The sequence below is a fragment of the Propithecus coquereli genome, unplaced genomic scaffold, assembly GCF_000956105.1.
Source record: "Propithecus coquereli isolate 6110/MARCELLA unplaced genomic scaffold, Pcoq_1.0 Scaffold198, whole genome shotgun sequence".
NCBI classification, from domain to species: domain Eukaryota; kingdom Metazoa; phylum Chordata; class Mammalia; order Primates; family Indriidae; genus Propithecus; species Propithecus coquereli.
Genome location: NW_012144744.1, coordinates 192,240 through 205,750, shown reverse-complemented (window position 1 = coordinate 205,750; position 13,511 = coordinate 192,240). Strand labels below are relative to the sequence as shown.

Sequence of the window (13,511 nt, the reverse complement as noted above, 5' to 3'; positions counted from 1 at the left end):
AATGACATTGAAAGCAAGATGCCCATATCAAGGATACTATCAAGGGTACCTGGTGGTTAGGGTGAGCTTTTCTGGGCACTCGGTTTAAAGAGCAGAGCTCTGCAGACCCCTCTGGCCTGGACACCTCTTCCTTTAGGCACTGGATGGTACATTTGTTCCTCACTCATACCCTGCATTCCAAGTGGTAGCCTGCATTTCCTTTTAGTTTAGAGCATGTTGCTATCTCTTTTGGGATTTGAAGTACAGTTAGATAGTCTGAACTGGAAGTTTTCGCCTTCCTGATATTTGCTATGGTGGCCTTGTATATATTATGGAGGCCTAGGGACAGTTCTGAGCAGACTTCCAGGCACAAAGAAGTTGGTAGTGCCTTAAGTCAAGCAGGACTTCCTCGTACTGATGACTGGCAGTGCGTACAAGGGGCCAAGAGATGCCCTGGTGAAAGCCCAAGGACAGACGCCTCTGCGCAAAGGGCACCGATGGCATCTGCCAGCTCTCCATTCCTGCTGTTCTTGGTAGTGACACCACTGATTACGTGATGCAGGCTGCTCTAATGATGGTAGGAAGGATAAACTGTAAGCGAACTAGAATTTTATTCCTGGGAAAATCTGAGATTGAGATATTGTAACACAGTCTCCCATGATGCTATTAATAATAAAGTTTCCGATTTGCATTTTTCTAATGATTAGAGATGTTGAGCATTTTTTTATATGTTTGCTGGCCATTATTCTGTCTTCTTTTGAAAAGTTTCTGTTCATTTCCCTTGCCCATTTGTTGATGGGGTTGTTTGATTTTTTTCTTGTTGATTTTTTTGAGTTCTAGATAGATTCTGGTTATCAGCCCTTTATCAGATGTGTAGAGAGCAAATATTTTTTCCCATTCTGTGGGCTGTCTATTCACTCTAATGATAGTTTCCTTGGCAGTGCAAATCAAAACCACAATGAGGTATCACCTAACCCCAGTGAGATTGGCCTCGATCAAAAAAACACAAAACAACAAATGTTGGCGAGGATGTGGAGAGACAGGAACACTTCTACACTGCTGGTGGGACTGCAAATTAGTGTAACCTCTGTGGAAAAGAATTTGGAGATACCTCAGAGAGCTAAAAATAGAAATACCATTCGATCCAGCAATAGCACTATTAGGTATCTACCCAAAAGAGCACAAAACATTCTACGATAAAGACATCTGCACCCGAATGTTTATGGCAGCACAATTCACTATTGCAAAAATGTGGAAACAACCCAAGTGTCTGTCAATCCATGAGTGGATTATTAAAATTTGGTATATGTTTACAATGGAATATTATTCAATTATAAGAAATGACAGTGATCTAGCACCTCTTATACTTTCCTGGATTAAACTTAAGCCCATTATCCAAAGTGGAGCACCAAAAGAGCAGAAGAACGGGATCCATTTGTACTCACCATCAAATTAGTACTAACTGATCAACACTAGGTTGATCACATGGCAGAAATACTCTCTAGGGATTAGGAGAATGGGGGGCAAATCTATAACTAAAGGACACAGGGAGCACTAAAGGGAGGGAAGGGCATGCCTTTAAACCGCATTTGGGTGAGGCAAAGACATAAAGTGTAACTATAATGTTTGTACCCTCACAAAACCCTGGAATAATAAATAAAATAAAAAAATAATAAAGTTTCCTAAAGATCTGTGAGCCAAGTGGTCTCTGTTCTTACTATTGTCCCCAGGGACTAGCAAGGAAGCTACCCCTCACCTCAAGCTGCATGGGCACTGCAGCTACCAAGACCAAGAAATAATCTCACACCTGCAAGGTAGCCCTCTCCTTCCCTTAACTGGCTACTGTCCACAGGCATTAACTGTCACATGCCTGACAATAGACAAAGGGGTGTCCACTCCTGGGAGTTTCACCATCAGCCACCTTCTATCTCTCTATTAAATCTGGATCACAGTGGTCTGAGGCAAGCTTGGAAACAAAGGCACAGCTCTCTTATGTTTCCTAAACAGCTGCAATGAAATCCTTTCATTGTCTTATTTGATATGGAAAACCTGCTTGCCATGAATGCCTTACCGACACTGAAGTTCTACCTCAGCAGTGACACAGTGATTCCCTTACCGTACACATAGGAGATCCCCACAAGCTCAAAAATGGCAATGATGACGAGGGCATAGGAGGCAGCATACGTGTCCACAAGCTGAAACATGTAAATGCCACCCTAAGAGGAGAGAGAAACAGCCAATGTCAAACGGGCCCTGCTGCTGGGCTCTCTTCTCATTCTGACAGCCAACCCTCCCCATCTTGGGGACAGTCAGGGGCACACAGGGGTGAAGCATCACCCCTCCTCTCAGTGGCAGTAACCTGCACCTGGTCCAGGATGTAAACCAGAAGTCTTGCCATGTTAGCAAAGTTGTCCCCCGACAGACTCTGAGCTAATCAATAGAACAAGCATTAAAAAGTGATTTGACATCTTATTCTTCAAAGGCAAAAGTCAGCATCTGAAGATGTGTATGTGAAAGCAGCCAGATTGCTTTATTTTTGCTTTAAGCAATTGATGATCATTTTCACCCAGGAATCTGCATTTAATTTACCTTCCTATGACGTTTAGGTGTCTCTGGACATTTTTCCCACATCCCCAAGTAGCTCTACCTTACTCTTTAAGCCTCCCTACAATAGATGAGGCTTAGAGACTGTCTCATTCTAATCCATCATTTCACAAATGAAACTAAGGCCCAGAATAGTGACTTGCTCAAGGTCACAGAGACAGCAAAAGCAATACATACACTGAGTGAGCAAACACTCAATGTATCAAAACATTGAGAACCAGAAGGAATTCCAGTGGCTGTAGACTCATACATAACGAGTAATCACCTGAAAATTTATCTGGTTGGAAAACTTGGATTTTCATGTATCCTATTTTCTTAAAGTAGGACACACCTGCCTTGTTGGCTCAAGAAGGCTACATCTCAATTATGAAGATGCTACAAGCATCACTGGTAGCCAAAATGACATATTTCCCTCTGCGGTCAGAATCCCTGATGAGCTAGTGCCATGTATGTGGAAATGGCAGTGATTTGGCCATGGTCTGAGAGCCAAGGGGGGAAGGACAGATAGCCATCCGCCCCTCACACCGAGCCTGTGCCCAGCAGGCAGCTTACCTGAGTGATCATTGGAAAGCCCATGATAAAGAAACAAACGCAGCAGCCCAGAGTGAAGACCGGCTTGTGTGTGCGCAGGTACTTGGGGAACTCATCCGAGATGGAGGTCACTATGGTCTCGATGGTGGCAAACTGCGGTGGTGTCAGAAAACGGGTGCCTGAGTCAAACTGTCCCACTCACAGACTCCAAAAGCCCTTTGCATCTCCCACCCAGAAAAGTTATATTTGTATTTAATATTAGGTTTGGTTTTTTTAGGTCAACATTCCCTTGATAGGTCTAAAAGGCCTCACTGGGGTCCAACCCACAGGCCAGCCAGGACCCAAGCAGGATATGAGCTTTAGAAACTACTTCCCCAGAGACTGCACTCATATTCAGCCATCAGGACATTTTAAGTCTCACTTTGTATTCATGAGATGTAAATTCCTCTCCTCCAATTTACCTTGCATTTGATCTTCTACTTGAAGAAAACCCTCTTTGCACCCGACAACTAAACCCTGAGCACCTGTCAGCATGATTTGTAGTAGTCTCAGCCCCACAGCAATTTCCCTAAAATTGACTACATATTATCCTCCCTTCTCCAGCCCCACAGAATTTGCTTTGGCAAAATGACGCCAAAGCAGGAAGTAGCACAGGCTCAAACCTGGCACAGAGAGCAGAGAGAGGCAAGAGGGAGAGGAGCTGGCTCCTCTGCGCCACCCCATGAGCACCCACAGTACAGGGTTATCCTGAGCCTTCCCCAGGCACCTCACCCTCTCGCATGGCTCAGGGGAAACGTTCGGGCCCCCCAAAGCCCACCCCTCTGTCAAAGCCTAGACCCAGGACCCAGGAGAGGCGAGGTCTTCAGAAAGGGTCTGGGACAGGGATCCATGAGGAAGAAGGGGCTCACCATAGTGTCAAGTCCAAGAGTGAGGAGCATCAGGAAAAAGATGATGGCCCAGAATGGAGAGAGGGGCAGCCTGGTTAAGGCTTCTGGGTAAACCACAAATGCAATTCCTGGCCCTGAAAGAACAAGACAGAGGATTGCAGGCAGGCCCGGCTCCAGGGCCCTCTTCCCAGAGCTCACAGGGCCTGCTCCCTGCAGAGATCCTGGTTTATCACTTATTACATGCTGCTTCCACTGTTGGTTATTTTTTAAATCACCTCCATCATTTCCTCAATTATACCTTAAGCTCCTACAAGAGAAGGACCAGAATTAAGCCCACAGCTAGAGAAACTCACAGGAGAGACTCAAAAATAGTGTCAAAGCAGAGACTCAGACCCAACCCTACTGGACTCCACAACCAGGCTGTGTCCCACACACATGACATGAGAAACTTCATCATTGATGTTTTGGTGGAGTTAAGGGAGAATACAATAATGACCCTCTAGAGCAGTGGTTCCCAACCAGGGGTGATTTTGGGCCCCAGGGGATATTTGGCGATGTCTGGAGATATTTTTTATTCTCACAACTGGGGTAGGGGTGGGATGATTACTGACATCTAGTGGGTAGAGGCCAGGGATGCTGCTATCTTTCTGCAATGCACAAAACAGCCTCCTGCCAACAAAGAATTACCCCATCCCAATGTCAATAGAATAAGGATTCAAGGTTGAGAATCGCTGTTCTAAAAGTTAGAACATGACCAGAACGCTATTATCTCTCTCTTTAACTACTCTTCCTTCTGTTCAGCCCTCCAGGAGAAGCCATGCACACGAAACATAAATCTAACTCTTTAAGGATCTTGCCCTTTGTGATAAAGATGGGGCACACCAGTCCACGGGTGCTGAGTTGGGGGAAGGGGGCAGTGAAGCATGGTGTGAGGGTTAAAAGAGTTCAGTCTCTAAGGGTCAGATAGATCTGGTCCCAATCCAGATTCTATGACATACCAGCTGTGCAACCCTAGACAGGTTATTTAATGTCTTCAAGCCTCAATTTTGTCTATCCGTAAAATGGGGATCATGATAGTACCTCACAAGGTGGTTATATGGAATCAATGAGAAAACATAGTAAAACACTAAGCCCAGCCTCCCCCATCATCAACACTCACAGAATATTAACTTTTATTATCAGTGGTTTGTGCACTTGGAAGCTGGCCGTTCTGATTCAGGTTTTCTCTAGAACACTTCGTGTGGCCTTAGTGGGGGTTGTCTGAGCTGCAGTTTTCTCTGCCATCACAGAGCCCTGCCAGCCATTGCTACCTGCCTCGTGGCCTCACTGGGAAGATTACTGTCACCAAAGATGGCTAAAGACATGGCAGTTGTGAATTTCCTTGTAAGTGGAAAACTAAATGAAAAAGGGCAGAGACGAGTAAACGTAGCACTGGGCGATCCACAGCCAGCGCGCATCTGCAAACCAGAAACCCCAGCACCTACGGTCTTTATGACTCGAGCATAGCAGCACTCTTCCGCACTGGAATTTATTGGGTTGTTAGTTCCTAATGTTGCCTGGGGCCTCAGGGTATTTAAAATGTAAAGCCTCCAATGCCTCAGTTACCCCTGCTTTATGCATTTATTGAACAGACTGTAGAGCCAGCCCCTGAAGGCTCCCTACGTGAACCATAAAAGAAAAGTCTGTATTAAACTACAGTTCACAACAGGTCTCGAATGCAGAACAACAAGGAAGTCAGTTCGATGCTCTGGCGACAGTCGGGCCCATAAAGCTGGCAAGAAGGCCCTGGATGGCTACTACCAGAGGACCTCAGCTGCTGGCTTTAACAGGATTCAACTCTTTGGGCTTCACTGCTTTTTTAGGGGGAGGAAGTGATTTCAAAATATTCAGCCTGTTTTCAATGTCAGCTGCCTCCCTAAAGTACCCAGATGAAGGCATCATTTTCAAGCTACATTGCAGATAACTCCACTTATCCATGGTGGATGGGGAGGGGAGGCATCTAGTGAATAATATTGTTAGATATTTAAAAGCGAGTATGGGCCGTCTACTGGAGATTGAGTCCTTGGTCTCTCCTCTGTCACTGGAGGCAGTACAGCCCAGTGGCTGGTCTACAGGCTCCATTCCCCACGGACTCCAAAGCAGGCTGTGCCTCTTACTAGCTGTGGACCTTAGGTGAGTCGTTTGTTCTCTCTGGACAAACTATAGTTTCCTTATCTACACAATAGAGATAGTAATAGTGCCAACTTTCATAGAGTCTCTGTGAGAATTAAATGTGTAATACAAATAAAGGGCTTAGAACAATGCTGGGACAGAGCAGGAACTCAGAAAACATAGAGCATTATTACTCTTCCCGGGGAGGAAATCGAAGGGACTCTGCATGTCAGCAACTCGGACAGGGCTCCCAGAGATCTACGGTGACAGCCTCCTTCATCCTACAGCACTGCTAAAGACACCGCAAGGGGCTCTGCTCAATGCAATACATCAAGACCCGCAGCGCAGCCTGGGTGGCCACTGCCATGATGACTGTTGAACGAGGAAGGGGTTCTCTGAGCACTCACCACCTGGGCTTCTGCACCTTTGGACGGAAGGGTAGGGATACAGGTGATAGACAGATGGCTGGATGGAGGGCATGTCAGTCCTGCTCGAGGGTGTTCATTTGGATCAGCAGAGTCTCTGAACTATCGGAGGCGAGGGAACCAAGGCAGTACTTCCTAGTGGTCTGGTTAACTGAGAGCTACCAACCTACACTTGGGAACTCTAAATAGAATGTGCATATTTGTGTTTATCTACTCTGGTCTAGCCCAGTCATTCTGTTGTTGGATGAGCCTCTTTTGGTGGCTTCAGGCTGGATTCTGAACATGAGTCACCGCTCCATAGGCAGCAATGCAGATGCTTGGGAGATGGCTCTGAAAGGCTGGATTCCCTGGAAGTTGCTTTTCTGGAGTAGATCCCTGAAAAGACCATGCCCCCTTCTTTATGTCTATCATGAAAGCAGAGAACAGCTTGGTCTCATCACCAGTCCTGCCCTCAGTCCCCCACAATTCTAATAAGGCTGAGATTTGGGTGACAATTTTGTCAGAAATACCTCCCTTAGAAGGGAGTGGCAAATGAAACAGAATAGTGTTAGGTCATTAAGGAAAACCTGGTTTTGACTTGAGACCAAACTTAGTTACCAATGTTGAGTCAGCAAAACTGTCCTGAATGTCTACATGCCAATGTTGCCCGGCTAGGAGGGAGTGCGGCTGGGATTTAATGCAGGCCTGACCCCAAATCTCTATCCTGTATTCTGCAGAGCCCCCATTATATAAGACAAGCCTGCAAAGCACATATAAGAATATACATGAGTTCGGATGAGCAGGAATAGCTTTCCCAAGGGGTCTGGGAGAAGATCTTACAGGCCATGGCTCCCTCTTCCATGGGGAATGAGGCCTGCTGTCCATGTGCGAGAGACCAGGTATTAGCATGACAGCTTAGAACCTGTTAGAAGTGCTCTTCTCTTTGTTAAAATCAGAGGAAGTAAAAAAAAATACTGGAAAGGAGAAATTTCAGGGGGAAACACAGGCAAATGTTTGGCTGTTTTTTACATGCAGGATACAAAAAGTTCTATTTGCGTTTTAGCAACATCTCCCCGCAAATCCCTTTCCTGCAGCAGAAAAGAACTCAGAATAGTTAACTAACCTGGCCCACGTCTTAGGAATCACCGTCTCTAGCAGTTTGGCCACTGGTTCCCAAGGGGCTCAGTAATGCCACAAAAAATAACAAAATGCCTCAGATCTGCTAGAAAGTGGAGCAGAACCTATATGCTCCAGCCACTTTGCTGGGAGGAAATGAGGTTACAGGACAGCTGGGGGTGGTTCAGGCACCCCTGAGGACAAAGCCTTCTCACCCTCTCTCCATCCCTCCCTGCTTCCCAGGGTGTTGGAGAATTCTCGACCAGGGAGGGGCATTCGCTCATCTCCTGGGGCCCCTCTAATTCAGTGCACTGCTGCAGAACCAAACACCCCTCAGGGTTTCACATTCTCTCCAGGGAGAGATAATTACACCCCTGGAACATGCCGGCTCCTTAACTCTTTGAGACCCCTGGTGCGCCATCAGCATGAGCTGAAGCAGTAATTAATTATCCTTGGGGAGCCAGAAGAGATCTTAGCAGCCCACCAAAAAGGTGACATTTCTAGGACTTAACTCTCTCCCTGCATCTAAGCCATTGTCTGAGAATTGCAGTGAGCTCCTTGAAGAAAGAAAACTGCCCAGACAAGCCTCTCACAGGTGCACCTCTGGATTGTCTAGGGCCCGCAATCATGCCACACGGCCCTCCCTGGGCACAGTCCCCACACAGAGAATGAGATCATAACGGTAAGCAGCAGCCACAGGGAAGTCCCTCGATCACTGAAACCTACAAAATACCTGAATCCTTTGTGGAACCAGGCTGGGTGGAAATGAAGAGTTAAATAAAAATTTTAAACACTGTCTCTCTGCAAAATGCTGTCCTGGAAATATGGATTAAATGAGATAAAAATGAAAGCCCTTCATAAACTCAAAAGTACTGTACAAATGTTAGCCATTAATAAAAGGATCGCTTGGGTAGAGAGTAAACCTGTGTTCCACGTGCCCCTCCACCCACCCACCACTATCCAACCTGTCAACCCACTGCGGAAAAAACTGCAGGTCCGCATGCTAACTAAGCAGAAGGCCCCAAAGCACATTTGACCTAATAATCAGAAAAGTGCTTCGTAAGGAAAAGCCTCCTCTGAAGTCAGTGCTTTTATTAAGCCTGGTTTCGACAGGGCCCTCTGCAAGGAATGTCATCCTGCGGAAGACTGTCCACATCTGCGCCAGGGGCGAGGTTTGCCTAATGAATCCTAATGAATCCACTACCAGTAGCTAAAAGGTATAACAGGGATAGACCTTACTTATTCAGGCTGGAGCTGAAAAGGGCCCAGGGAAGAGGAAGGAGAGGAGAGGGCAGAGGGAAAGGGGGCTTTTAAAGCAATCCCTCTGGTTTGAGACTCACTAGCTCTAATCCTGCAGTGGGTGTCCTACTTGAGCCTGTCTTGGTTCCTCTGCAAAGGGGGACCTGGGCTCCCCCACCCTCTATCCTGTTCCAGAAGGCTACCTTCCCAGGGAAGCACAAATTAGGAGCTTGTGAGGTATGCCTGGAACCTGCCCTGCAAGAGCAGGGTGACAACTGTCCTGTACCTTGATCCGCCACATTCTCAATGTTGACTTTGCGTTCATTGGCCATGAAGCCGATGACGGAGAAGATGACGAAGCCTGCAAAGATGCTCGTGGCACTGTTGGTGCAGGTTACAATCAGGGTGTCCCTGGAAGGAAGAGACCACAGTTTGCCATTAGGTGTGCTTTGTGAGTGGGAAGGGACAAGGGGAAGGACACACAAATGTGTGCCCGTGTGTTTGTGTGCACATGTGTATGCGTGTGCATGCACGTACATGTCCATTTCTAAACATGCATCCACCAAAGGACAGAAACAAGCAGTCCTGACCACGGACCCCTGTGGACTCATTTAAAAACCACCAAAAGCCTCAAAAAGATCTCTCCTAACTGCCCCAATCCAGGGCCTCTGCACCAAAGCTCTGGCTGCATATGCTATAAAACTGGGTCTCAACTCACCTGCTATGGTCTGAATGTTTGTGTTCCCCCAAATTCATATACTAAAACTTACTCCCAAATGTACTAATCCCATAGTACTAAGAAGGGGGTCTTTGGGTAAGTGATTAAGTCATGAGGGCTCTATCCTCATGATTGGGGTTCGTGCCCTCGTAAAAGAGGCTGAAGGGAGCGTGTCTGCCTCTTCTGCCACGTGAGGACGCAGCAACAAGGCACCAACTCTGAAGCAGAGAGCAAGCCCTGCTCAGACACTGAATCTGCTCGCACCTTGAACCTGGACTTCCCAGCCTGCAGAACTGTGAGCAATACATTTCTGTTGTTTATAAATTACCCAGTCTAAGGCATTTTGTTATAGCAACCCAAACAAACTAAGATAACACCCCACAGGCAGAGCCAAATCTGTTCATCAGAGCAGAATACGGAGATGGGGTCTCGGGGGGCTCCAGGACAGAAACCATGTGTGAAGGAAGCAAGGGCAGCAGGACGGTAAAATGCCACAGGGTGTGAGAGCAGCCTGGGGTTGGGGCGTACAGGGCTGGGAAGGACAAGGGAGAGAACCCTGTGTCTCTGCCCTTGTCCCAGAGCCCTGTGCTGTCATATGGGGGTCCCCAGCCTGCCATCCTAGACTCAAAGGTGAGCTCACAGCTAGATGGAGCCCCAGGGCGTCACTGAAACCCTGGTTCTCCTGCCTGTTAACGGCATGGCTTTGAGCAAGTCACTTCCTCTCTACTCTGATTAAAATGGCGGCGATGACCCTGCCTTTCCCATAGGTTGTTGTGCGGACAGAACAAGACGATGCCTGCACCACGCACAGCCCGGCTCCGAGCAAGCGCACAGTGAATGACGCGCCTTGTCTGACCCCTCAACTTACTGACGGGGCCCAGAGGAAGGTAATGGACTCACTAACAGTGGGTCAGGGTTTGAAACCAGACTTTCTAGCTCTCAGCCAGATTCTTTCTGTCATACCACACAGCCTCCTTTCTGACGAAGCACAGGGCAATGCTTCACCCTTTGACAGTGTTCGGACCGATTCGGGTCGATGATTGATGAGCAGTTGTGACCAAAAGAAGTTCAAATGCCTTAGTCGGGCATTTAAGGCTCTTATGGGCCGAATTGTGTCCTCCCCAGAATTCCTATGTTGAAGTCCTAATCCCCAGGACCTCTGAATGTGACTGCATTTGGAGATAGTGACTTTAAGGAGGTAACTGAGCTAAAATAAGGTTATTAGATTGGGTCCTATCCGAGACAGCTGGTGCCTTTACAAGAAGAGATTAGGACACAGCCACACACAGAGGGAAGACCATGTGAAGACAAAGAGAGAAGATGGCCATCTACAAGCCAAGGAGAGGGGCCTCAGAAGAAACCAAGCCTGCCAACACCTTGATCTCGGACTTCAGCATCTTTTAGTTGCTTCAAAACTGTGAAACAATAAATTTCTATTGTGTAAGCCACCAAGTCGGTGGTGTGTGTTACGGTGGCTCTAGCAAACGAATGCAAAGGCTCTCTCCAATCCGGCCTCAGCTGACTTTCAGGCCCCATCTCCTTCTGGGCCCACGTGCACACACCTGCTGCTGCAATCCCGTTTACCTGCCTCCCCCCACACACACCTGTCACATTCAGACTGCTCACCCCCACCTCTGGCTCCCTCTGCTGCCGGAGATCACGCCTTCCTCCCGCACCTGCTGAAATTCAGCCCAGTACAAATCTCATTCTGTGGGGCCATCCCACGCATCCCCCACCACAGCTTAACTGTAATCTTTTCCTCTCATTTTGGAGATGCTTGAGGAAAGTTTGACTCTTAGCCTCAATTCTTGCACTATCAAGTTAATGAACGGATTCTTGTGGCTACTATGGACTAATTATTGGTCCTGATTGCTAGGATTGCTTTATGCACAAGCTAAAATATCTGAGCTGCAGCTGCCCTAAACATGGGAGCTGGGCTGCCAGGTGATCAGAGGTATTTAAGCCAAAGGACATCCCTTGTTCTAACGTGACTAGCTCTCATCACCATCCTTCACTCCCGAATGGGCAGTGGGGAGTGCTGAGGGCATTGGAAGCAGAGGCTGGGTGCCTGAGGTCTCCAGGATCCTGTTGCCAGGCATGAGGCTATGCCCCCCTTTCCATATCCTTTCTCAAAATCAAGTGAACTTGTGTTCAATAATCCTGTTGTTTCTTTTGAGTGTGACTAAAAATCTGAACCTAGAACCACACCAGTGATTTTGCACCTCTTCACCTAGATAGTAAGCTGTTTGAGGACAGGGACATTTTGAACCTTTCTGTCTCTTGGTTCACAAAATATCTCGTACATTATTTTTAAAATAATAATAATGGCAGCTACCACTTACTGAGTGCCTACTATGTATGAAATGTTGCTCTGAGAAATTTGCATACATCATCTCCTACCCCTCGACAAAATATTATAATCTGCATTTTATAGGCAAGAAAACAGAGGCTCATGGAAAGGAAGTCTCTCACCCACGTCTTGGAGTTTTTGTACATAGTAAAGTCATAATGAAATGCAGGTCTGTCTGAATCCAAGGTGTTCTTTCCGTTGCACTGTGTTGCCTTCCTTACAGGCTCTCTAGAAAAATATTTGTCGAGTGACCACGTGACAATGTGTTATAAGTGACTACCATACAGTTGTATCCATGGACTAGGTACCTCACACGTGACTATCACAGGACACACACAGCTGGCTGCACAGTGACCCCCATCCCATGGAGAGGTCACTTCCATCCTATAAATAGCCACTGAGCCCCCACCATATGTCAGAGGCATAAATATAATTTAGGGTCCAGGCCTCCAGAAGACAGGGCTAGGCCCTAGCAGGTGGCTTCCTCCAGGCTAGAGGCAAATCTTTGTCTTTGCCTAAGGTGAAGTGTGAGGAGGTGGCCTCAGGTGTCTGACAACTTAGTCCATTGTTCTGTCTCTGACCCTGTTCCTGCTAATCAGCTACCTGGGATCTTGGAAGTGCCCCCACTTACCTGTAACAGTTGTTGTGGAATTTGTTGTAAGAAGAGAGAGTGATCAAGCCTCCCCATGCAGCGGATAAAGAGAAAAAAATCTGAGTGGCAGCATCTTTCCACACCTGGGAGGCGAAAGGAGAGGAGATTCAAGGTCACTGAAGGAGACTGGCCCCAGGGGAGGTGAGTCTCACACACTTAACGCTACATCATCTTCCCAGGGGAAAGGCATCAGGGACGAGATGACTTTGGACAGCAACATAAATGAGAAACATAACTCACTTGTCCTGGAAGCCAAAAGGGCAGTAAATTACCTGAGAGATTTAACTCCCTCTAATCAAAAGTGAGGAACTCAATAAACCATACGCACATTCCATGTTTATGTTTTTTCTCACGTAAAGGTAAACAGACAGGAGAGCCCTTTCTTTAGGTCAATACACTCTCAAAAAATAATGCACAACAGCAACATATATTCATGGATACAAAATAAAAACCCTTTTTAACTGACATTCCTGCAGATTACAACTGCTATTAAAATTCTGAAATTTCTGTAGCCCCCAATCTTGGCAAAGCAATCTCTGTGCCACCATAGAGTGGACCTTATAGTGCCACATCCTACCTGCCATTAAGTGGAGATTTTCTGCTACGTGCAATCAAATTCAATCCTAGCTATGTGCTCCTAACATATTCTAGAAAAATAGAGTTTCCTTTAAGGTGAGAAAATGTAGTTCTCATCCAACAATCACCCCCTCATTGAGAGGTTTTGGGATTGGGAATTTTAGAGTAAGACGTGGCCATACAGAATATGCAAAGAGAAAGTTCAAGTGTGCGCCGGCCCCGTGTGGGAGTCCAAGAAGCATTCAAACGTGTCTAAGCCCTTTAAAATAGAACCGCTTATGGTTTACCCCTGTGCTGTTATTTT

At 46.8% G+C, this 13,511-nt stretch overlaps 1 protein-coding gene across 1 annotated transcript in view; it reads right to left on the bottom strand.

The window, feature by feature from the left end:
- SLC6A5 (solute carrier family 6 (neurotransmitter transporter), member 5) overlaps positions 1 to 13,511 on the bottom strand; it is a 56,411-nt gene that overhangs the window by 14,275 nt on the left and 28,625 nt on the right. Inside the window, exons 9-13 of the mRNA XM_012643491.1 lie at positions 12,611 to 12,714; positions 9,198 to 9,322; positions 4,023 to 4,135; positions 3,136 to 3,267; positions 2,096 to 2,195 (exon numbers count right to left, since the gene is read on the bottom strand). Coding sequence (XP_012498945.1) covers positions 2,096 to 2,195; positions 3,136 to 3,267; positions 4,023 to 4,135; positions 9,198 to 9,322; positions 12,611 to 12,714 — 574 coding nt within the window. The remainder of the gene's footprint in view (positions 1 to 2,095; positions 2,196 to 3,135; positions 3,268 to 4,022; positions 4,136 to 9,197; positions 9,323 to 12,610; positions 12,715 to 13,511) is intronic.